Consider the following 24387-nt stretch of genomic DNA (forward strand, 5'->3'; position numbering starts at 1 on the left):
GTAGCAGTTTAAGGAGAGAAGGGAGCTGGCAGAGCTATGGGAGCACTTTGGTCCCACACCTATTTAGTGGTAGAATTCGAAGTGTCCCAAATATTGATTTTGGTGGTGATTTAAGATCATGGCATACGGTCCCATCACTTCATGGCAAATAGATGGGGAAACAGTGGCTGACTTTATTTTTCTGGGCTCCAAAATCACTGCAGATGGTGATTGAAGCCATGAAATTAAAAGACGCTTACTCCTTGGAAGGAAAGTTATGACCAACCTAGACAGCACATTAAAAAGCAGAGACATTACTTTGGAAACAAAGGTCTGTCTAGTCAAGGCTATGGTTTTTCCAGTGGTCATGTATGGATGTGAGAGTTGGACTATAAAGAAAGCTGAGCACCGAAGAATTGATGCTTTTGAACTGTGGTGTTGGAGAAGACTCTTGGGAGTCCCTTGAATTGCAAGGAGATCCAACCAGTCCATCCTAAAGGAGATCAGTCCTGGGTGTTCATTGGAAGGACTGATGGTGAAACTGAAACTCCAATACTTTGGCCACCTGATGCAAAGAGCTGACTCATTGGAAAAGACCCTGATGCTGGGAAAGATTGAGGGCAGGAGGGGAAGGGGACGACAGAGGATGAGATGGTTGGATGGCATCACCTACTCGATGGACATGGGTTTGGGTGGACTCTGGGAGTTGGTGATGGACAGGGAGGCCTGGAGTGCTGCGGTTCATGGGTCGCTAAGAGTCGGACACACTGAGTGACTGAACTGAACTGAACATGTCAAAACTTATAGCATTCACTTTGCAGTTTATTGGTTATCTATTGTATTAATATATAAAGTTTACCTTAAGTCAGTTACACCTTGGAAAAGCTGTTACCAAAAAAAAAGTGAACCCAAGCCCCACTGCACTGTGATTCCTGTTTGTTAGGCTACAGTCCTCGTTTACATCTCTACACTTCGGGATTTTGTGACATATCTCAGCACTAGACCGACAAAGCCTCTTCCTGAGTTAGTGGACTTTGCTTTTCTGCTCCTTACCAATCAGAAAGGACTGGTAACAAGGTAACGTTCAGTTTTGTCTTTTTTTTTTTTAAAGACTTCATGGAGAAGGAAATGGCAACCCACTCCGGTACTCTTGCCTGGAAAATTCCATGGACGGAGGAGCCTGGTAAGCTACAGTCCATGGAATCGCAAGAGTTGCACACGACTGAGCAACTTCACTTTTATTAAAAAAAAAAAAAAGACTTCACTCTTTCATACTAGTTGGAAATGATTATGTTCTGTCACTTAGTCATGCGGCGTCGTAGAATCATTGGGGTTCCTCGACTGTCTTAAACCTGCTGTCGCGACCCGAGTTGGCGGGCACCAGCCACGCCCTGTCATAGCAGGCCACGCCCCAGCAGGTCTCAGGCACGCCCACTACTGGACGGCGCGGCGGGCACGTGGGCCGTCCAGGGGCGGAGTCGACAGCCTAGAGAGCAAGTCTGGTTCCGGGCCCCACGCTACCGGAAGCGGAAATAGCACCCGGCGAAGCCAGAGTTACCATAACTGCCACCGCGATGCCGAAGGGGCCCAAGCAGCAGCCGCCGGAGCCCGAGTGGATCGGGGACGGAGAGACCACGAGCCCCACAGGTAAGGCTGGCAGGCAGAGGAGAAAGAAGGTAGAAAAGAGAAGAGAAAGAAATGTGCGCTGGGTCCTAGGAGAGGGTGGCGGGCGCGAGACTCACCGGGCCGTTCGGGGGGCTACTGCGCATGCGTGCAGTGGGGCCGGAAAGAGTTTGCCCTGGCAGGAGTGCTTTTGGGATGCCGGCGAAAAGAAAAGGTGTCTGGCTGTGAGGCACGAGCTTCAGTAACACCGCACAAGAGACGGGGAAGAGCGTATGGGGGACTTCCCTTGGTGATCCATTGGTTAAGAATTGACCTGCCGATCCAGGAGGTGCGGGATCGCTGGTGAGGAAGCTAAGATTTCCACAAGCCTCCTGGCCAAAAAAGACAACACATAAAACAGAAGCATTATTGTAACAGATTCAGTAATGACTTTAAAGAGGGTCCGCGTTAAAAAAAAAAAAAAACTTAAAAGATTATTCCAAGAAGAGGATATGGTAGGAAGAAGAGATGGGGGAAATGAGAAAAGCCCTGTTTTCTTCTCTTTTGGATATCTCGGTCACACCGTATTCCACAACCGGCAGGAATATATAAGCTGTGCCTCGACCTATTCTTCCGTGCCAGCGCAACTCGCACTCACCTGGGGTCCCATCTGCTTCTCAAGAGAGGCTGATTCCTTCATGGAGTCGTGCCTAAGACAGCTTTCATAAGACACCTTTTTGACTCAAGTGGAGCAAGAAGGTAGATACTGGGTGTTGGAATGGAGGATTAAGTTTTACTTAAAAACAGCTAATGTTTGTTGAGCCACTTGTTTTTAATTATGCATTGTGCTTTGGAGAAGGGACAAAAAAATATGAAGACCTTCTCCCAGACTTGAAGGTACTTCAAGAGAGAGATAAGATGGATGGAAATAATTATAGTGGGTAAACAGTGACTAATTTACAGAACTGGAGATGTAGGGATGAAAAGACTTGCCTATGGAGAAGGGACAAGTCTAGTGTAGGGGACAGAGCTTTAGTCAGGGAATGTGCTTGAGAATGCTGTGGGACTAGAGAAGACAGGGGCAACATATAGGCAGATAGGATGGGAGCGTCAGCAAAGCCTCCCAGGAATATGTGATAGCTGAGTTCATTCTCGAAGGATCATTATGAGTTAGCAAGGGGAAGAAGGTTCTAAGCAAGCAGAGGGTACAGTTAATGCAAAGATAGAGATGTAGTTGAGCCTGGCTGGTTCCCAGTATTGTACTGACTTATGTGATGGTATTGAAAAGATGTGCAAGACAAGATACTGAAAGGCTTTATACAGTATTCCAAGGAATTTAATCCTAAAGACGTTAAGAAGGAAGACCCATTGAAGTGCATAGAAATGATTGGAGTCAGGGAGACCATTTAGGAGGCTCTGGTAAAGATCCCTGTGAGAAGTGATAAGAGAGGAAGTCAGGGCATTGACTAGAGCTGGGAACCAACTAAGGGGAGAAGAATTAAGGCTGACATCACTTGAATAATTCCGTGGGTACTAGGCTCTTCATTGAAAGCTGTAATGGGCTATGGGTTGGAAGCAGGAAGAGGTAAGGTCAGCTATTGAATGCTAAACTGGAGATTTCTGAGATGGCAAGGAGTTTGTTCAGTGGCCATGGAGAGAGCGGTAGACTGGGAGTGAGGACACAGGTGTAGTTGAGCTGTTGGATCCGAGGAGTCCCCTAGAGAGTGTCTGGATTGAAGTGAAAAGAGGTCTAAGATGGGAACCCAAGAGAACGTCAACAATTAAGGGAAGACATGTAGGGAAGGAGGCTGAGGAGATGAGACTAAGAAAGGCGAGCAGCCAGAGAAACTAGAGGCAGACCATTAGGATCCCTGACGCTAAGTAACAACAGGAGAGAAGAATGAAAATGATGAGGGAATTAGCATGGAATGTTGCTGAGTAATCAAGCAAAATAAGGACTACAAAAAAACCCCCACAACAACAGCCCTTTTTGAATTGAACAACTAAGAGGATGGTGGCAGCTTTGACAAAAGTAGTGTTCATTAGAAAGTAAGTCAGATTGTGGTATATTCAAAAAGGAATGGAAGACGAGGAGGGGGCTAGTGTGGACTGCACTTTTGAGACTCAGTGAAGACAAGAATAGAAACAGTAATTGGGTGGGGGGGAGTGTAAGTTTTCAGAAAGTGCCTCACTTGGCTTTGAAATGAAGAACCGCTTCAGTGGTGTCCTTACTAAAGGCAGGAGCCATTGTGGTGGGGTAAGACATGGAGGGTACAGAGTAGCTTTAGCCACACTTAGCCTTTTCCTGCTCCTGGGTGATAATACTTCTCACACTTGAACCAATGGTCAGGAGGCGTGGTTGTATTAGTCCGTGGAGAGAAATTAGTGTCTGAGTCACTTCTGAGTGTTGTCAGAGTGAGCTGATCGCATCATTCCGGCTTGTGTACTACAATGGGTCCTCCCTCTTAGTGGCTTTAGGATTAGAGTCCTCAGAATAGCATATATAGGAAGTCTTTCATTATTTCTCCACATCTTTTCAGTTCCATCACACTAGTCACCCCGTACAGGGATCAGATTTTGAAGTGTGTTCAGGGTGGAGGTCACTGATTAAGCAAAGACAGGCATAAAAGCATGCCTGGGAGTTACCAAGGAGCAGGGAAAAGCCAGTGTCCACAACATGAGTATGGATTAGGGAAAAAGGAGAAGAAATAGGATACGCCCTTCTCGTTTGTGAGGCCCTAAATTATAGGGCTTGACCTTCATTTTATCCACTTTTTGACACTGTAGATGCTCAGCATCTGAATAAATGATTGTTTTGGACTCGGTGGCATTCTGGTCTGAGAATACTTAATGTGGTAGATAGCAGAAGGCTTTGTTTTTGTTTGGGGATGGGGGAAATTAAGTGACTCCAGGAGTGCCTTTGGATAGAATCGAACAGCAGTAGGCGGTGGGATGGTTAGGGGTGAATGTGATGGTAGATAGGCCTAGGAGTAGAGAGAAATCACGAGGCTGCTGGCTGCCTCCCCGTCTTATGTTGGGAAGGAGTTAGACGTAACCCTCCATCTTCAGGGAAAAGGAAAGGAGATGGACAGAAAGGAGAGGCTGGGATTTGTCAGTGAACTTTTTTCAACTTCCCACTTTGCTCCCTGGGAACACGAGCTAAGCAGTGTCTCAGGTCACTCTGAGATGAAGGACCGATGCCCAGTTAAGCCTAACACAGCACAGTTTGTGCCGGAAGTGCAAGCGGAGCAGGTTCGGCAGAGACCCAGGTGTTTGTTGACTTAGCAGATGGCTTTGTTTTCATGGTCTGCAGGTTCTAAAAATGACATATAATACTTTGTCCTACTTTTCTCCCCCATGGATGACTGGAGTGGGGAAAGGTCTTTCTCTCTCAGTATATCCTGAGTTATTCATGGTACCACTAGCTCAGCTAATTTTGCCACTTAATAACATTGGCATCATCTCTGAAAACTGTCTTACTTCCCACCTCTGCCATCACCTTGTGGATTCTCCTTTGCTGCCTCCCACTAGACCAGCCACGATTGTCTGTCTCATGGGACAGTGTCCAGGGAGGGAGCTAGAAAAACAGTGACTAGGGAGGGTAGAGTCCACTGAGGATTGGCAGGTGAGATCAGGGTGGCTTTGGAATTTGCACATCATCATTTACAACATCTGCTTAACCCTTCTAGACAAAGTGGTGAAGAAAGGGAAGAAGGACAAGAAGACCAAAAAGACGGTGAGGCAGTGAGGGGTGAGGAGAGGGGACTGTGGTGTTTCCGAGCAGAAGGTGGCACTGTGAAGTCGGTGGGGGCAGGAGGGAGGGGAAGAGGTCTTGTCGGGAGAGGGAGCAAGGTGGGATGATGTGCATGGCAGGTCCCTGGGTACATGCGTGGTGGTGAAGGGCTTGATTGGTCTCTGAGCTGTGTTTACCTAGATCTTAACTCCTGTTGTAGTTCTTCGAGGAGCTGGCAGTAGAAGACAAACAGGCTGGGGAAGAAGAGAAAGTGCTCAAGGAGAAGGAGCAGCAACAGCAGCAGCAGCAGCAGCAGCAGGTACGGGTGTCAGCAGACCCACCACTCCCTGGAGGCATCTTCGGTCCGCCAGCCCCTCCACAGCCCACGCTAGTTCACTCAGCTGACGGGGAGCGCACTCTGGGGCAGAGATACAGCAGTGGCCCAGGCTTCATTCTCTCACCCTGTTTGGCTTTCAGCAGCAAAAAAAGAAGCGAGACACCCGAAAAGGGAGGCGGAAAAAGGATGTGGATGATGATGGAGAGGAGAAGGAGCTCATGGAGCGTCTTAAGAAGCTGTCAGTACCAGCCAGCGATGAGGAGGACGAGGGTAAATGCACTGAGGGGAGATGGGTACCTGGAACCCTTGAGTCAGGAAGAGTCAAGGGTTCATTCCTTGATCTTGGAGTTGGAGTAGATTGAGGGGTGGACATGGCCATTCTCTTTCCCAGCTCACTTTCTCCCCTTGTCATTTCAGTACCTGCCCCAGTACCCCGAGGAGGGAAGAAAACCAAGGTAAGCCATCTGTCTCAGTGGTAGACAGAGACCCCAGGGGTGCAGCCTTGACCATCCTACTGACTTCTGCCCTTTCATTCTCCAGGGTGGTAATGTTTTTGCGGCCCTGATTCAGGATCAGAGTGAAGATGAGGAGGAGGAGGAGGAAAAACATCCTCCTAAGCCGGCCAAGCCAGAGAAGAATCGGATCAATAAGGTGATATGGCTCTGTCAAGTCCCTCCCACCCCATGTGGCACCTCTGGCTACAGTGTGGTGATTCCCTGACTTCTTTTCATGCTTTCAACTAGCTTTTCTAGGCCAGGCCAGTCTTGCTTATACTGTCAGCTTATCCTGTCAAAGTCAGCTTTTTTAAAAGTATTATCACTCCGAAATTTACAGTGATTCTGTTGCTTTCAAACTCAAAATCTAAACCAAAGACTTTGAAGTCTTTGCCCTTCCACCAGGACCCCCCTGCAGGATTGCTTGGGACTTGCCTTGTGTACCAGTCAGCCTCATCACGTTTTAATCCGGCCTGACTGTGTGCTGGAGCCTTTATTTTTTACCACTAAGCCACCAGAGAAGCCTGAAGCCTTTATTCTTTATGCTTTCTCTTCTTCCTAGAACACCTTCTCCAAGCCCACGACCACTCTCTGCTTTCAACATTTGCCCTCTGCAGGAAGCCCTCCAGTGTTAGGGCCATCCCATCTGCGTGGCTCATTTGTCTAACTTGCAGTCCCTCAGCTTTGCCATTATTCTCTTCTCGTCTCTTCACTGTCTGTCTCCCGCTGGAGGCCAGGTTTTTTCTGGGTCTCATTTTCTCCCTGGCAGACTTAGTACAGTTAACTGCTACTCCTGGACTACCTAGAAATTCTTGTCAAGCTATAGTATAGCAAATTAATTTGTGTGTCTGTGTGTGTCTTTTCCAGGCTGTATCTCAGGAACAACAGCCAGGGTTGAAGGGCAAAAAGACAAAGGAGGAGAAGTCAAAGGGGAAGGCCAAGGTGAGGGAACACTGGTGGGAGGTGGGCTGGTCTCAAGAATCAGAGCATTACATCTGACCTGCTGGATTTTCCCTGTAGCCTCAAAATAAATTTGCTGCTCTGGAGAGTGAAGAGGAGGAGGAGGATGAAGAGGAAGTAACAAAAGAAAAGGAACCGCCCAAGCAAGGGAAGGAGAAGGCCAAGAAGGCAGAGCAGGTGTGTGTTTCGGTGCTGGGGGGAGGTGGGCTGAGGGGCTCAGGCTTGGTGGCCCTTGGGCCAGGGGCAGGACGTGAGCTGTGACCTGGGGCGCTCTTACTCCCCAGAGCAGAGGTTGGCAAACTTCTGTAAAGGACTTCCTAGTAAACACTTTGGACTTACAGACATACAATCTCTGATACATATTTTTCTTTTCTGTTTTTGGAAAGACTCTTCAAAAATGTAAAAGCCATTCTTAGTTCAAGTGCCCTAATTTGCACCTCTTGATCCAGAAGAGGAAGGGACACAGCTGGCACCCTCAGCCCAGGTTCTGGCTCTGCCACTCCCTGTGTGATCTTGAGTATGTCTTGCCACCTCTTCAGGCCTCACTCTTCTCATCTGTCATCGAGTGACCTCTGAGCTCCCCTGTACCGCCAGCACCTGCTAGTTCTCATTCTGTTGGCTCTGCACAGGGCTTCTGGACCTCTGCTTTGCATGTTTACCTGCAGAGAAACTCGTCTGATACATGAGGAAGAGAACCTGTTCCTTTTGTTTTACCTTCAGTTACAGTGTATTGACAGTTACATAGGTACAGGTACATACACACCTTTACACTTCATGTATACATACATAGGTACCTTCCTGGTGGCACAGATGGATACAGGGCTACAAGGAAACCAGAGTGGGTATGAGAATGTGAGCACCGCCAAGATATTTCAGGATTCTGGGAGAGAGACAGAGCTGACCGTGGAGCTGGCAGTGGATGACGTGAAGTTCTCAAAGGGCTCCCTTGTTTTTACCATCGCCTGGTTCTCACAGGGCTCAGAGGAAGGAGAAGAGGAGGAGGAAGAAGGGGAGTCCAAAGCTGATGACCCCTATGCTCACCTTAGCAAGAAGGAGAAGAAGAAACTCAAGAAACAAGTAAGACCTTGGGTTCTTAGCAGTCAAAGGCGGGAGAAGTTTTTGTTTTAATGTTTCAAGTAGGGGACATGTGAAGGGAGAGCTTTGGGTGCTGGGTTGAATACAACAGCTGGAGTAAGGAAACAGTTGTTCTGTGAGCACAGTGTCATGGTGTCTGGTGACATGGGTCTGTGTTGTGGCAACGGGAAAGTGGCAGGCAGTGGCCTCAAATGTGATCTTTCCTTCCTTCTCAGATGGAGTATGAGCGCCAGGTGGCTTCGTTAAAAGCAGCCAATGCTGCTGAAAATGACTTCTCTGTGTCACAAGCAGAGGTGTCTTCCCGCCAGGCCATGCTAGAAAATGCCTCTGACATCAAGGTAAGGTGCGAAAGGGCCCCTCCTACCAGCTCAGCCAGGGACCTGCCACTTCTCCCCTTCCCTTGAGAGGCCACGGTGACTGAGGAAGTGGGTAGGAGGAGGAGGTCCACTGGGAAGAAAGCTGGGAGGTATTCTCCACATCTTGAATTCTCCCAGCCTGTGCAAGAAGTTAGAAGAACCAGCATAGGAGTCCAGCTTTGGAGGGAAGCAGGTTGGGACAGGCTGGTCACGCTTAGGGTGTGGACTCTGATTAGAGGCAGTGAATGGGGAGGGGGCTTCCCTGCAGAGAAAAAGGTGCAGCTGCTAGACGTATGGAAGGGAGTTCTCTTGTACTCACTCTTTGCTGACCATCGCAGCTGGAGAAGTTCAGCATCTCGGCCCACGGCAAGGAGCTGTTCGTCAATGCAGACCTGTACATCGTCGCCGGCCGCCGCTACGGGCTGGTGGGACCCAATGGGTGAGGAGAGGAGGGGCTGGAGCTGTGAGAGAGGAGGGGCCAGAGGGAGAAGAGACTTGTTCTGGGAGGCGGCCTGGTCCTCAAAGCTCTCATTCCCCAGCAAGGGCAAGACCACTCTCCTCAAGCACATCGCCAACCGAGCCCTGAGCATCCCTCCCAACATCGACGTGCTGCTGTGCGAGCAGGGTGAGGCTGCTAGTGGCAGAGGAGCTGGTGGCGAGGGGGAAACTCAGGGGCTTGCGAGGGGCTGCCACTGGGGTATGTGAGCCAGCCAAGAACAGAAGAGCCCGTGGTTGTGAAGTTGGAGGGGTTATGTTGGGAGACTGGGGACTGGGAAACGGGTGCCACAGAAGTGGGGGGTGCGGTGAGAGGCTGGAACAAGTGCCGAGAGCTGGGCAGGGTCAGGCAGTCCAGAAACGGAGCTGCAGGGAAGAGGGGGTGGGAGCCTTGCCCCTGGGCGCACCCTGACTGCTCCCCGGCCCCCAGAGGTGGTAGCTGACGAGACGCCAGCCGTGCAGGCTGTCCTTCGAGCGGACACCAAGCGCTTGAAGCTGCTGGAAGAGGAGCGGCGGCTTCAGGGACAGCTGGAGCAGGGCGACGACACGGCTGCTGAGAGGCTCGAGAAGGTAGAGGAGATGGCGCAGGGGACACGGGCTAAGACTGGGGGCTCCCGGGACCCCCAACATGTGTCCTCTTCTCCCTCCTCCCAGGTGTACGAGGAATTGCGGGCCACCGGGGCGGCAGCTGCAGAGGCCAAAGCCCGCCGGATCCTGGCTGGCCTGGGCTTTGACCCTGAGATGCAAAATCGACCCACACAGAAGTTCTCGGGGGGCTGGCGCATGCGTGTCTCCTTGGCCAGGTGGGCTCCCACCCCCTGCCCTCCCGGCCTCTGCCCACACTTCCGTTCTTGCTGTCTTCTTCCTCCCGTACTGTCTGACTTGTCAGATTTGGGGGCTTCTCTCCCTGTCTTGGGGTGTGTTCTCATCTGTCTCAGGAACTCTTAGGAGAGATTGGGAAGGAGTGTTCATGGTCTCAGGCTCCACTTAGCAGAGGCTTCTGTGGGTTGTCTGAGCAAGGGTCTTCCTCCCACTGACCCTGCCTTCTGCCGCCCACCCTCTAGGGCACTGTTCATGGAGCCCACGCTGCTGATGTTGGACGAGCCCACCAACCACCTGGACCTCAACGCTGTCATCTGGCTCAACAAGTGAGTGGCTCTGGATTATAGGTTTGTATCGCTGGTCTCCACTCTGCCCCTGACAGCTCTCACCCCAGCCTTTCTCTTTCACTTCCTGCCCCTGTCTGCACTCTAACCTGGAGATTGTGACATTTCCACACTCTTTAAAACCCAGCTACCTCCAGGGCTGGCGGAAGACGCTGCTCATCGTCTCCCACGACCAGGGCTTCCTGGATGACGTGTGTACTGACATCATCCATCTTGACGCCCAGCGGCTTCACTACTACAGGGGCAATTACAGTACGTGGGACGTTCGAGGGCGAGGAAAGGGATAGTTCCTGGAGAAGGGCCTGGGAGGGAGGGACACAGGGATGCGGTGATAATTCTGAGTATTTCAGAATTCTGGACATGACCCCTGCCCCCCCCTTCCCCATCCTGCTGGGGACAGGGACAAGCATTGATGACCCCCCGTCCCCTTGCCCCAGTGACCTTCAAGAAGATGTACCAGCAAAAGCAGAAGGAACTGCTGAAGCAATATGAGAAGCAGGAGAAAAAGCTGAAGGAGCTAAAGGCGGGTGGCAAGTCCACTAAGCAGGCGGTGAGCGCTGGCTCTTCCTGGGCAGGGATCTTCTCAGGAAAAGGAGGGGGGCTCGGACCCTGTCTGCCATTCAAGGCCTCCCGTCCAAGGCTTGGATGTCTCCCTTTTCCCGTCCTCCTCAGGAGAAGCAAACCAAGGAAGCCTTGACTCGAAAGCAGCAGAAGTGCCGGCGGAAAAACCAGGATGAGGAGTCGCAGGAGGCCCCCGAGCTGCTGAAGCGCCCCAAGGAGTACACCGTGCGCTTCACGTTCCCCGACCCGCCGCCACTCAGCCCTCCGGTGCTGGGCCTGCACGGTGAGCAGCCTCAGTCCTGCCTCACTGCCCCGCCAGGGCTCTCGGGTGCCCTCGGGGGACTCTGAAGAGAAAGTGCTGCTTTTCTTGCCTTCTCAGGTGTGACCTTTGGCTATGAGGGGCAGAAACCACTCTTTAAGAATCTGGATTTTGGCATTGACATGGACTCAAGGAGTGAGTTGGGGGGAGGCTCGGTGCAGGGTTTGGGGTGGGACTCGGGCTGTGGAGCAGGAGCCCCGGGGAGTTTCTGGGGACCTCCCCTCTGACCTCTGTCTTCCCTCTGGCAGTCTGCATCGTGGGCCCTAACGGCGTGGGGAAGAGCACCCTGCTGCTGCTGCTGACAGGCAAGCTGACGCCGGTGAGTCCAGGAGTCAGGGAGGGGCGTGATGACGGGCGAGCAGAGGCATGAGCACACGGCTATCCCTGGAGGCTCCAATGGGGGAGCCCTCTCTTCTGTGGAGAGTTAAATACAGAACTTGTCATGGATGGTTCTTTTCCTTAAGAGGTGCTATAGAGGAGGACAGTTTAGATCAGTCAGGGAGACAGACCTGGAGAAGTGGGCCCAGATGAAGGGCATGCCTCCCCCATCCCGCTTGTGTGTTCTGGTTATATAATCGTTAGAAATTGTGTGAACCAGGGAATTCCTGGCAGTCCAGTAGTTAGGACTCAGGGCTTTTACTGGCATGAGCCCGGGTTAGATCCCTGATCAGGGAACTAAGCAAGGGACAGATGAAAAACAAATTGCATAAGCCGCAGAAAAATCTAGAGATAACCCGTATTAATTTTAATGGATCGTTTTCCTTTTTTTTCCTTACAAGCATATATGTAATTATTTTTCTTAACAAAAGTGGGTTATCCTGTGAATTGTTTTGTAGCTACCTTTTTTCAGATAATGTATTTTAAGCATTTTTTTGTGCCTGTAATCTTATATGCATTTTTCTCATGGATCTGTTATAATTTGTTTCACATCTGTCGTTTAGAACATTTCTGGTTTTTCACTGAAGGACAGTACTATAGTAAAGAGTCTTACTATACTTGTTCATGAATTTAGTTTTTCCTTAAGGTAAATTCCCTAGAATTGCTTTGGGGACTTTTGCGGTATATGTAGTGCTGCTGCTGCTAAGTCGCTTCAGTCGTGTCCAGCTCTGTGCAACCCCATTGACAGCAGCCCACCAGGCTTCCCTGTCCCTGGGATTCTCCAGGCAAGAACACTGGAGTGGGTTGCCATTTCCTTCTCCAATATGTAGTGCTAGGTGGTTGTAACCATCTGTCTGCCCTCCAGGCAAGTGTGGAGAAGGCACATTGCCTCACACCCACAGAGTAGATCTTTAGAAAGGTGTCCTAGATCCTCGCACAAACTCATTGCCATCTGAGGTGGAACCCTGAAAAATTCTGGCTGGAAGGCGGGGACAGGGTTTTTCTGCCAATGGTCAGCCTGCTCCTGGTTCTGAATCTCCACTTACCTCCTCGCTTTTCCTCTTGCCTCTGATTTCCTGGCCTGCTGTGGTCCTGTCAGGGACACACCTGTATTATCTTTCTTGGCCTGGCTCATTCCCGGCCCCGTTCTGGTGTTCATTTCCCTTCAGAGTTGGGAGGTGGAGCTGTGGCTCCTCTCCACCCCGCTTACTCCGCCCCACCTTGCTTTTTCCTTGCAGACTCGGGGTGAAATGAGGAAGAACCACCGGCTGGTAAGTGGCTTTGGGAATCAGGTAGTCAGAGGCCCAGAGGAAGTCTGACTTTCATTGACCACCCTCCTCTCCTCTCGGGCAGAAAATTGGCTTCTTCAACCAGCAGTATGCAGAGCAGCTGCGCATGGAGGAGACGCCCACCGAGTACCTGCAGCGGGGCTTCAACCTGCCCTACCAGGATGCGCGAAAGTGTCTGGGCCGCTTCGGCCTGGAGAGCCACGCCCACACCATCCAGATCTGCAAGCTCTCTGGTACTGGGGCCCGAGCAGGCGTCCCCCTCCTCAAAATTCCCTCCCGCACACTGTCCCTCGAGGTGGGAGGGAAGAGGAACCGGGACTCAGGGGACCTCAGCATGCGCGCATGCACTTGTATGCACACGCAGGCGTTCAGGGCTCACCTGCAGACATGTCAGGTGGTGGAAGGTGCAGTGGTTCTCCTTCCCCTTTGCTCCAGGTGGACAGAAAGCCCGAGTTGTGTTTGCAGAGCTGGCCTGTCGGGAGCCCGATGTCCTCATCTTGGTGAGTGAATGGGGCTGCGGGGCGGGGCTGACACCAGGAAAGGTAGGGGTCGTTAACACTTGGTTTCGGGATGCCTCCTCCCCATAGGACGAGCCCACCAATAACCTGGACATTGAGTCTATCGACGCTCTAGGGGAGGCCATCAACGAATACAAGGGTGGTGAGTCAGCTCGGGCCTGCCCTCCTCCTGCCCCTCTTGGGGATGGGACTGTAGGTGTCCTGGGGCTGGGCACCCTCCTCGAAGGTTTTGATTCCCCTCTTCCTTTCTGCCTGTCCTCCATTCTCGCTGTCTTGCCTTGAAGCTGTGATCGTCGTCAGCCACGATGCCCGACTCATCACAGAAACCAACTGCCAGCTGTGGGTGGTGGAGGAGCAGAGTGTTAGCCAGATTGACGGTGACTTCGAAGACTACAAGCGGGAGGTGTTGGAGGCCCTGGGAGAAGTCATGGTCAGCCGGCCCCGAGAGTGAGCTTTCCTTCCTGGACATCCCCTGTCTCCTCTCCACTCGGAAGCTTGCTCTGGTCTGCAGCCGGCGTGGCAGCTGCTCGGGCGTGTGAAAGCGGAGTGTGGTCTTGATGTGACCAGGATATTTGATTGCTTCTTTTTTTCTGAATGACTCGTCTGTTCTGCTTCTCTTGAGATAACTGAGTGGTGCTTGTCCTTGAAGTCCCTCTGTACAGGCAGAGGTGACATTTGTCATCATGGGGTTCCATCCAGCCAGCTCACGCAGCCAGTTGTCTGAGCCTCTGTCCTCACCGGGAAGCCTGCCTCTGGGCCGCCCCAAGCTTCGGGTGCAGCTGCCGTGTGGTCTGAGTGGTGCTGCACTCCTCCGGTGGATTCAGTGCTGACCTAACGGATACCAACAGCTGCTGCTGCTCCTGCCACCCAGGATCTGGTGCCTGCAGTATCTGGTCTGATGGGGGACTTGGGGACAGGAAAGGAATGCTGCTGAACTTGAATCACCCTTTACAAGGGGAAGAAATAAAGGAAAGGAGTTGCCGCCGCCTTGTTGCTGTTTGGAGATTCGTGAGAGCTGGAACTCTTGTGAATCTTGATTTGCTGTGTCCGCTTTTCTAGCAGTGGGTGGCAGCCTGTCTTCCCCACTGGTGCAGGCAGGTGTCACTTGCAGTCTTACCTCACTTTAGGTAGTGCTCGCTGTTTGAGGAGCCTCTCCCTTCCCCCAGCCCTTCAAATGAGTGCTAGGGAAAGGGAGTCCTCCCTTCTAGCTAGGACTAGGACACTCGGGTTTCTCACTATCCAAGCTCCACCCCTGGGGTCAGGGACCAGAGTGTCTGTCCCCACAGACACTGTGTAGCACTGTGGGGTATACGGGAAGGGCGCAGACGTGGTCTGCCTTCGTGCATAATCTAGACAGAGAAGACTTAGAAGATGTGAGTGTACAGCGTTGATACAGGTAATTGCCAAATGTGCAGAGTTGTAGATGCTAAGTGGCCTTGAGCTCATAGATGAGAAAGGTTACTCAGAACTTGGTTTTGTGGCAGGATCACTTGAGGGAGGACCTTGAGAAATAGTAAGGCTTTTAACCATGAGCAGGGAGCCATTTTTGAAATGTAGGAAAAAGAGCGGATCTAAGGAAGAAAGAACTGTTTTGGGAGTTAATGAAGAACATGGCTCGTGTGGCCACTTTTTTTATTAGTGTTAGATTGGAGAGATGGGTTTGGAAAGTAAAACCCAAGTGGTTGGTTGGTGATCATTTCAGTGAGTGATGGGTGAGGTGGACTATATAGACTTACAGCACAGGCCCCAGAAACTTCCTAGTGCGGATGAGGTAATACATCCTGAATTAGGATGTGAGAGGGGTGGAAAGGACGGACAGATGGATAGAGCCAGGTGTGTAAATTGCAGAGAAAACAGGTGCATCCACTTCTCAGGGGAACGTGAAGAACCATCTCAGGGCTTCCTGAGGTGGGATGTCTTAACTTTGGGAAGTTACATTCTGGCCGGAAATACTACTGGACTGCAGTTACAAGGTTTATACTGAAAGTTAAGATTTGGTATGAAGATAGTCACAGAGCTAGTACCATCAGGTATGTGTCCAGCCAGATTAGAAAGGATCTTGGAATTCGAGGGAAAAAAAATCAAGGTCTTATGCCAAGTAAGATGTTACATGTTAAAGTAGTCTCCATAGTAAGGTCCTTTGTAAAACAATGAGAACAGACTTCAAGTCCATGACTAACGGAGTGACCTTGAACTTAGCTTCTTCCTACCTGTTTCCTCATTTGTGACATGAAGGTGATAAAAAGTACATACCTCACAAGGTTATTAAGATTTTAGATAAGTATTTATAAAGTGTTTTTTTTTTTTAATTACATGTATTTCATGCACAACTTAACACTTTGCACTTCAGTTGTTCAGTAGTATAGATGAGATGATATATAAAACAGAGGAATGTTATAAGATGAACACCAGAATTTTGCATTTCAAGTATTTGATGCTAATTTCACTACAAATACTTCAGATACTGAAAGTAACTTCCATCCACAGGCAGAAGTTTTGTTTCCTCAATATATGTACTGTTGTAATGCACCTAAATCTGGACAAAAGAATGCGCTTCTCCAGAAAGGGGAGCCTAATACAGTACAGTGTATGGCTAACCCAAAGCCTGAAAAATGAAATTTCATTAACAAAATTAAATGTTTGTATTCATGACAGTCTTTGTCACCTACAAATCAGGCACCAATGTGGTTCATAATGAGCACTTTGGAATGGTTCAAAAAATTCCTGATTATTCTGCACACCTTCCCAATGAGGAAACAGAGACCCTGAGCTGCCCCTGGCCACCCAGCCTGGAGGAGACTGTTCCTGCGACGGCAGCCCTTGTTTTCTGACCCCAGCACCCTGGGCATTCTCCCTGGGCTGTAGGATGTGGACAGATCCTCACTATTTCTCAAGGTCCTCCCTTACGTGATCCTGCCAAATCATCAGATTCTAGGTAATCTTTCTCTCTTCTGAGCTCAAGGCAACTTAGAATCTACAACGCCACACGTTTGGCAATGTGGACAAGGTGACGGAAGGATGAGTCCTCAGGGGGCACGAGAGCCAGGACAGGTGTTTTAGGGAAGACTGTCACGTCAGCAATACAGTGGGAAAGGGGAACGCCAGGGAGGAGCACCATGGCCATGAGCGCCGTGGCCGTGCAGAACTCAGAGGAGGCCTGGGTACGTGAGAAGTGGCCCTTGTGAGGCCAGTGCTGATGCAGCAGCTCAGATGCTTGAACTAGCTGCTCTAGGACCATGGTTCTCAACGTGTCCTAGACCAGCAGCAGCAGCAGCAACCAGAGTTTGCTAGAAATGCAAAGATAGGGTTGACACAGAGGTCAGAAGTTACAAGGTTATTTGGGGGGTGGGGGTGGAAACGGAATAAGAAGGAAGAAGAGGTCAGTTGGAACAGGAGAGCTGTGCCTGCAAGGCTTGGTGAAGAAGCAGAAATGGGCACAGTAGCGCCTTTGGAGTTTGTCACAGGAAACGGTGTTAGAGTGGAAGGTAGGGTCGCCTTTAGTGTGAGTGATAAGGGAAGACTTCTCAGGAAGTAACACTAAAGACAAGGCCTGTAGGTGGACAAGGAACCAACTAGATGGATAAGAAAGAGCCTTCATGGAAGGGACCAGAATGTGCAATGGCTCAGAAGCTGGAAAGAGCTGGTCCTGGAAGATGGCTTGAGCTTAGAGCTTGAGCAGCAGCTAGGACACATGAGGCCTTACACACCTTGATAGGGAGTTAGGATATGGTTCTAGGAGCATTAGAAGGCCATCGGAGTGTATGCAGGAGTGTGAATTTTCACAAAATTGTTCTGGCTGCTGGGTAGAGTGGTGGGTGGGGGGTGATAGGGAGAGGAGATGCCAGGAGTGCTGTTAGATATTCCTTTGGGCAGGAGAAGATACCCTCCCTCTTCTAAGAAAGGAAGGGAGATAACGTGAATGCAGATATTTTCAGGTGAAGAGAAGAAGCGGTGCTCACTTGGCATGGGGCTGACTTTCTCAGAGGATTTGGTACCAGAGAGTCAGTAGGAGTTAGGAAGTTTGCCAGCCAGCTGTGAATGTTGAATCAGTGCTAGTAATTTGTACTAGGCCAAGATGGTAGGATTTCATGATTTTTCAACATTAGGTGTACTGCCTGGGAGCAGGAATGGGAGGAAGAATAATGGTGATTCAGAATTGGAGATGGAACCAGTGTGCTTAGGGAAGGGTTGACAGAGGAGTCAAAAGTTAAAAGGTAATTTTGGGGCTGGGGGTGGAAATGGAATAAGAGGAGGAACAGACCACCTGAAACAAGGAGAGATGTGTCTGCAGGGCTTCACTTCAGTCGTGCAGTCGTGTCCGACTGCGACCCCATGAACTGCAGCACGCCAGGCCTCCCTGTCCATCACCAACTCCCGGAGTTCACTCAAACTCACGTCCATCGAGTCGGTGATGCCATCCAAGCATCTTATCCTCTGTCGTCCCCTTCTCCTGCCCTCAATCTTTCCCAGCATCAGGGTCTTTTCAAATGAGTCAGCAAGGCTCAGAGAAACAGAAATGGGTACGTGGGTACAGTGACATGGACCAGATGCTCAAGCTCTCTCCCTGCCTTAAAAAAGGAAACTCTCAAGTGACAGGTTATTTTGGATTTTCATGGAGAATTTGCAAGAAAAATAGCTGAATTTAGTTTTAAAATAGAAAAAAAGGAGTTCTCTTAAAAGGTTTTTGTGGCCTGTTGCAGGAGATGGAAGAAGGGGAGAAGCAGGCAGTCGATGGAACCAGAAGCACAAGAATTTTAAACTTTTTTTCACTTGAGCTGTGTACTTAGTTATTTCTTAGCGTGGCCCTTGTATTATGTCTTCTCAGGTCCTCTCCCAGTGCACAGAGCAATAGGATGACTGAACACTCTCCCAAGAAGGGGCAAAAGGATAAAATAAGCCAGTGCAGGTGGCACGTGTGACGTTTAGGGAATTGCTGTCCTCTTGTGGCCAATCCTGGAAACAACAGCCAAGAAACTTGTGTTCTAGGGCTGTGTCCTTTTAGTGTTTTCCAGATCAGCAATCAGCAACACTTGGGAATATGTTAGAACTGTAGAATCTTGGAATTCATCCCAGACATACTGAATCAGAAAATTTGCTGAACCCCATTCCCAATTCCAATGATGCTGAAAGGTTGGAAACCACTGTTCTCAACCTATAGCCCCAAATCCCCACCCTCCTTTTCCCTCTCCCTGCAAAATGTAATCTAATATAGAATAGCAGAACTTCCTATTTAAAGTTAATCCTCCTCATGCCTCCTGTCTCCCTAGGAGTGTTTTTGGTTTTTTTTTAATATACTTTTTTTCTTCTTGGCAGCACAGCGCAGCTTGCACGATCTTAGTTCCCCAACCAGAGATCAAACCCAGGTCTCAGCAGTCAAACTACTGAATCCTAACCACTGGACCACCAGGGAATTACCATCCCTGGGAATCTTACTCCATCAGTTACGCCCTCAATACCTAGCCTTAAGATCTAAAAATAACTCAGTCTACACCTAGCAGCAGGCCTGTTTCCCTCTACACTGCAGAGCTGCGGGAGTAAGCTGTCTACACTCTAAAATTTTTCCACTGGAGCTGCTCGTCTTGCAAGAATCCACCTGTTTTTCCTTCCTTCCCTCCCTAGGAACTGCTCTTGGATTTTTCCTTCTTCACTTTTATCCCTCCCCTAAGCTAGTCACAGGGCTCTTAGAATCAACTAGACTCAACATGCCTGTACCTCCCGCAGTGGGTGATCTGTGAGCTCTGCCCTCCCCAACGCTGAACTGCACGCCACCTACCCTGTACCCTGTGTGGTATTTATAGTCAAAGCACTCCTTCACCCGTGTTTCACTTACCAAAAACAAAGGACTGAAAACCACTCCAGAGGTACTGATGAACCTTTGACCACAGCTAATAATGGTTTCTAACAGAGTCCAAACACACCGGAGGTTAAATACTTCTCTTTCCACTGTTTATTATTAATGTACAAAATATACAAAACCAAAAGAAAAAGAAAATACTCATCCTCAAATCCATTGTGGCTCTAACCCAAGACCCTGCACAAAACCTAACCAATCCACTGTTTTCATAGAAAACAACTGATGCTGAGACGGGTGAAGGAGAGGACTGGGAGAGGGCAGGTCATCTTATCGAATCCACCCAGGAAGGCACCTGGTGGGGATTCAGAGGTGGCTGACAGGGCAAGGGAGCTGGAGGCCTCACACCTACGAGGTTCCAGGTGGGGACCAGGAGCACGCTCACTCCCAGAGGCAGTGCATGTAGTGTGACTGTCAGGCCCAGCATGCCAGGCTTCAGTTGATGAAAAGCTGGTCTCACTGTTTTACAGTTTCCAGAAAGAGCTGTAGGCAAGGGTGGACCACCACCATGGCCTCACCTCTGCCAGCTACAACTTTCACGGGCTGCAGGTGTGATCTGCCATCACTGAACCTAGCACACTCAAGGCGCAAAACTTGAGTGTCCTCGAAGGTTGCAAAAGTCTCACTTGAGAAAGGACTCAATGTAAAAAGCCTGTGTTCGGGGAGGGGTGGGGACGATGTGTTCCAGAACTCAAATCCAGCCTGATTGAGCCCTCTCAGTGCAGTGGGGTACACGGTACCCCTTTACATCCCCACCCATGGGGAAATGAACGTGGCTGGGAGGATTTCATAAGTGCAGCTGATCCCACGTCAGAGTTCCTTGTGCATGTCGAAGACCCACAGCAGGAGAGCAGAGGTGTTCTCCAGGATAACCAGCTCTAGGTTCTCAGGCGTGAAGGGCAATACCGGAAAGGGGCTTGGGATACAGGGCAAAACTCCTCAAAGAGTGAAGCCAACTGGGTCTCCTCTTCAGCAGTCCAGGGTACAGAATGTGTCCAGTCTCTCTCCTCCCCAGACTGGAGGAAAATATGTACATTGATGCGCACCAGTGATCAGAAAACCCCCAGAACCCAGGCGTGTGGGCACTGAGGGGCCGGCTCCTCATCAGCTGGGGGAAGGGGAAATGGGCCTCACAGAAGCCATAAGAGAGTGGAAGGAGCAAGGCTGCAGTCCACAGGGCGGGGCGGGCGGGGGCCTAGGGCAGGGGCGGCCCGTTGACGCCCGGGTGGTAGAAGGCACAGTTGTTCTCGTAGCGGCAGTTGCCCTTCATCATGAAATGCCGACACACGGGGCGGTTCGACATGTCTGTGGGGATGAGGATGGGGTCGTTAAACAGGAAGGCTCAGAGGCCAGTGCCACTCACCCCCCCAGTCCAAGGCATCCTGAGCGCCGTCTTTCAGAGACCTAGTCTTGGGGGCCTGGGAGAAAGGCAAAAGGGGATGCTGGGAACTGGGACTGAGGTGACCTCATGTCCTGCCTGACATACCCCCAGTAGTGAGGCCTCCCAGAAACTTGTACGGGACACCAAGAGCTGTATGTGGGGGACAGGGAGCAAACTCACCTCCTCCGTGGCTGTGGCCGCCATCATGCCCTCGGTGGCCCCCTCCTCCATGGCCAGGGCCATCATGGCCACGGTGCTCGTGAGGGGGTGGCCCTCGGTGGTCGTGGCCTCGGTGACCAGGGACATCATGAGGCCGGTGGCCATGGGGTCCCCCGTGTCCAGGGCCTTCATGGGGCCGATGGCCACCACCAGCACCCATTCCTCCACCAGGGCCTTCATGGGGGCGATGTCCACTGCCTCCACCCATGCCACCGCCGGGGCCTTCGTGGGGGCGGTGCCCCCCACCCATGCTACCACCAGGGCCTTCGTGGGGGCGATGCCCACCACCCATGCCACTGCCAGGGCCTTCATGGGGACGATGTCCGCTGCCACTGTTCATGCCACCACCAGGGCCTTCGTGGGGACGATGTCCACCGCCGCCAACCATGCCCCCACCAGGGCCCCCTCGTCCATTTGGGGGTCCGCCTCCAGAGCGACCTCCTCTGGCCCCCCGGAATGGAGGAGGAGGAGGGGGAGGTTCATTTCCTCCTCGGCCACCGCGGCCTCTATGGTATGGCCCAGGGCCAGGTCCTGGCCCGCCCCGCATCGGGCCACCCCGCATAGGGTCACCCGGGCCATCCCAGAAGGGGTCACCCCCCCGGGGCGGGGGTGGAGGACCCAGGAGACGTGGACCCACCGGCCCACCAGGGCCCCCAGGGCCTCCATGGGGACCTGTTAGGAGGGGAAAAAAAGGGAGAGACAAGGTCAGCTACCTGAATTATACCTAGGGACCACCATCTCCCAACCTAAACCACCCCCAGGTCTAGTCAACCCTGCGCTGTTACCAGGCCCAATCCAGCAGACAAGCCCCTTCTAACCGCTTGCTCTCCACCTACCTGGCATAGGCCCCCCAGGTCCAGGGGGGAAGTGCTGCATGCCCTTGGGGCCCCCAGGACCTCCAGGTGGGAAACCATTGGCTATCGGACCAGGGCCTAAGAGTCCATGTGGCACTGTTGAATAAGGAGTGAAGCAGTCAGCAAGAGAATTCGAGAAGAGCGGCATGATGTCCTCCCGCTTAGGCACGTCCAGCCAGCCCTTCCCACCAACCTGGCAGAGTGCCACTCTCTATCCAGTCTTCCCCTCAACACCCGAGCTCCCCCAAGTCCACTGCCGGTCCCCTCGCCCAGGCCCGGGGGCTGGCCCTGAGCATTACCCAGCATCTGCTTGATCTTGTCTGAATAGTCTGCTTGCTTCAGCAGTTCTTCTGAGGGGTGACTGTTGGGGCTACCCTGTAAGGCAAGGACATTGAGGACAAGGTCAACAGAGAAGAAGGGTAATACCCTGAGGCGCAAGCAGATGGGGAGGCGAGCAGAAGGGGAGTGAAGAGCAAGGGAGGCAGGAGAGGGGCAGGAGAGAGGCTCGTACCATGATGGAGGTGAGGATCTCCTGCACGTTGATGCCCCCTCCTCCAGGACCCTGCGGGCTCTTCCCGGCGCCCATGCTCCCCATAAGATTAGCCAGAACGGGAGGCAACTTGGAACCACCTGCTCCATCAGGTGACCCACCGGCTCCCCCAGGTTCCAGGGTCTCAACATATGGGGTCTCATCCATGGAACATTCCTGGAAGAACAAGTGGACAATCGGGACCAACAAAGAATGAAGAGACTGTCTCACATGAAAGAGGCATTAACAATCACAACCTCCATCAGCATGCAATACTCACCTCATCTAGGGGGATGAGCTTTGGAGGGATAGGCTCATAGGGCTCAGGATCCGGCTCATGAGGGCTGTCAGGAATGCCGCAGGCGATAGAAAAAAGTAAAAGAATGACAGTCAAATTATTTACTCAGGCCCTCCACTTTCTTCCTAACCCCCACCCCCTTCTGATTACCTCAAGGGCTCAATACCTCAGGGAGCAACCCCACTCCTGCTCACCTTTCCTTGTTCAGGAAGAGCTCCTGAAGGATCCCCTTCTCCCGCTCAGCCTGGATGTACCGCTCCTGGCTGTTGCTTCCAGGGGTGACGAGGGGCGAGGGCAGCACCAGGGGCCGGGGGCACACCCAGGGCACCTTCTCCTCCATGTTGTCATGGCTCAGACGCCGGGCAGTCTCAAATGCGTGTCGGTCTGACAGTATCTCTCGCTTAGCTGCTTCGCCAAAGTCCTTGATCTTATTCACGTTTACTATCACCCAGGAGAAGAAAAGCAAGAGGGGAAAGTAAGCCCAACCAAGTCCGTTTACCAACCAAGTCCTTCAACCCCACCTCCTACAGAGGAAACTGGATCGCTCACCTCGCTCAGTTTCATCCAGTTCAAAATAGAAATACTCTCTCAGCTTGCCCTCCTCCGGCCACGTCACAGTTTTCCTCTTCCTGCCTTTCCGGGTCAGCTGGCTAGGATCACTGGGACTCTCCACTGGCTTCACATCCAAAGCTCCTGGCTCCAAAGAGGCTGAAAGCAGAAGTGATTTCAGACCAGTCCCTTCCTTTCAAAGAACCCCCAAACCTGATCCAGGTTCTGAACTCACCAGTATCCATGAGCTCTGGGACTTCAACAGGGGGAACTGGGGTCCCGGGACGTTCTGTGTCCATAGTCTCAGGAGGTGCTGGCTCTGGGGAAGAAGGTTTGGCCACGCTTGGTTCTGTGCTTGTTTTTCCTTCAAATGGGCTTGGCTATTGTGGAAGAAAAAGAAGTCACTGGGGCACACAGGAAAGGCAAGGTCAAGGCAGGGCAATCAGTTCAGGTTCTAGGAAGGATCCCGACACTTCCTGTCAAGGAAGACCACCTCTGACAACACTCTGCTGCTGCCACCAGTCTACGTCTGAGACAACGTCTCTTGCATCCCCCAAGCGCTCCAAGCTGCTGGGCCCTTCTTTTCCCTGTACCTTTTCTACCTGGTCACTGGCACCTACTGCCCAGTGCCCGTACCTTGGCAGCTGTGGGTGACAGCACCTTCTTCTTCTTCTTAATTTTGATGCCTGGGACAGGAGCTGAATTGAGTGCATCCAGAAAGCCCAGGCCCTCCATAGCTGCAAAAGAAAAAAAACATAACATAGCATCATCAGACCTCTTTATGAGCCTATTCTTACAAAGTCTGGGCAGAAAATTGGTCAATAGAAATTCTGCTGCCTGAATGTTGGATACAATAAGCTCAAGGTGACCAGGAAGCGTATGTAGGAGGATTTGCCCAAGAAATTCTTGTCATTCTTTCTTCTAAAGGCAGGTAAGCCATGGCTCTGGATATGAATCACAGCTCAGGTAAGTGACAAAGCCAGCCCCCACGAACGTGACAGCTGGGAGCACCCCAACCAGTCACTGAGCAGCAAGCCTCCCTAGTCCATCTCTCAAATCACTCCTAAGCCATCCTCTGAACGATTCCCATGGAGGGAATTTCTGAGGTACCCACGTCAAAAGACACCAATAAATCAAATGAAAATGGAGAAAAGCGTTTCATTCCCATGAAGAGTTGGCTCCCAATTCAAAGTACGTCCTCCCACTTTAGACTCACGTTGTGGTGGAATGATCTTCACTTTGATCTCTTTGGTGGCGTTGGGTGTTGTGTTGAGTGGTTTGTATTTCTTCTCTGCTGGCGGGGCAGCATCTCCTGGGGCAGCTGCAGAACTGTGAGAAAGGGAACCGTCAGCACCAGACTTGCCCCTTCCTTCTCCCTCAGGGCCACAGACCCCGACCATTCAGAACCCAGAATGTGCTCCGTA

General features: G+C 51.4%; 2 protein-coding genes across 4 annotated transcripts in view; one reads left to right on the top strand and one right to left on the bottom strand.

Moving 5' to 3' along the window:
* Nucleotides 1–1470: 1470 nt before the first annotated feature.
* ABCF1 (ATP binding cassette subfamily F member 1) lies at nucleotides 1471–14264 on the top strand. 2 transcript variants are annotated; one of them, XM_005906937.2, is made up of 25 exons: nucleotides 1471–1626; nucleotides 5271–5317; nucleotides 5535–5633; nucleotides 5792–5921; nucleotides 6069–6106; nucleotides 6192–6302; nucleotides 7013–7087; nucleotides 7166–7282; nucleotides 8081–8182; nucleotides 8416–8538; nucleotides 8895–8995; nucleotides 9096–9181; nucleotides 9482–9621; nucleotides 9706–9854; nucleotides 10116–10199; nucleotides 10345–10469; nucleotides 10655–10767; nucleotides 10890–11061; nucleotides 11158–11232; nucleotides 11346–11416; nucleotides 12714–12746; nucleotides 12829–12997; nucleotides 13200–13264; nucleotides 13352–13424; nucleotides 13567–14264. In XM_005906937.2, the coding sequence occupies exons 1-25, from the start codon at nucleotides 1554–1556 to the stop codon at nucleotides 13731–13733; spliced, it is 2538 nt and encodes an 845-aa protein (XP_005906999.1). In that variant the 5' UTR covers nucleotides 1471–1553; the 3' UTR covers nucleotides 13734–14264. The 2 variants fall into 2 exon arrangements, with proteins under 2 accessions (XP_005906999.1, XP_005907000.1); XM_005906938.3 differs by having other exon boundaries at nucleotides 5795–5921.
* Nucleotides 14265–19206: 4942 nt separating this feature from the next.
* Nucleotides 19207–24387, bottom strand: part of PPP1R10 (protein phosphatase 1 regulatory subunit 10) — a 37899-nt gene continuing 32718 nt past the window's right edge. For both annotated transcript variants that reach the window (XM_070360809.1, XM_005911980.3), the window contains exons 10-20: nucleotides 24180–24292; nucleotides 23600–23700; nucleotides 23199–23343; nucleotides 22964–23122; nucleotides 22609–22855; nucleotides 22397–22460; nucleotides 22099–22293; nucleotides 21887–21962; nucleotides 21570–21683; nucleotides 20695–21405; nucleotides 19207–20438 (exon numbers count right to left, since the gene is read on the bottom strand). In XM_070360809.1, the coding sequence (XP_070216910.1) occupies nucleotides 20329–20438; nucleotides 20695–21405; nucleotides 21570–21683; nucleotides 21887–21962; nucleotides 22099–22293; nucleotides 22397–22460; nucleotides 22609–22855; nucleotides 22964–23122; nucleotides 23199–23343; nucleotides 23600–23700; nucleotides 24180–24292 (2035 nt within the window). In that variant the 3' untranslated portion in view covers nucleotides 19207–20328. The remainder of the gene's footprint in view (nucleotides 20439–20694; nucleotides 21406–21569; nucleotides 21684–21886; nucleotides 21963–22098; nucleotides 22294–22396; nucleotides 22461–22608; nucleotides 22856–22963; nucleotides 23123–23198; nucleotides 23344–23599; nucleotides 23701–24179; nucleotides 24293–24387) is intronic.

Source organism: Bos mutus, chromosome 23 (assembly GCF_027580195.1).
Source record: "Bos mutus isolate GX-2022 chromosome 23, NWIPB_WYAK_1.1, whole genome shotgun sequence".
Lineage (NCBI taxonomy): Eukaryota > Metazoa > Chordata > Mammalia > Artiodactyla > Bovidae > Bos > Bos mutus.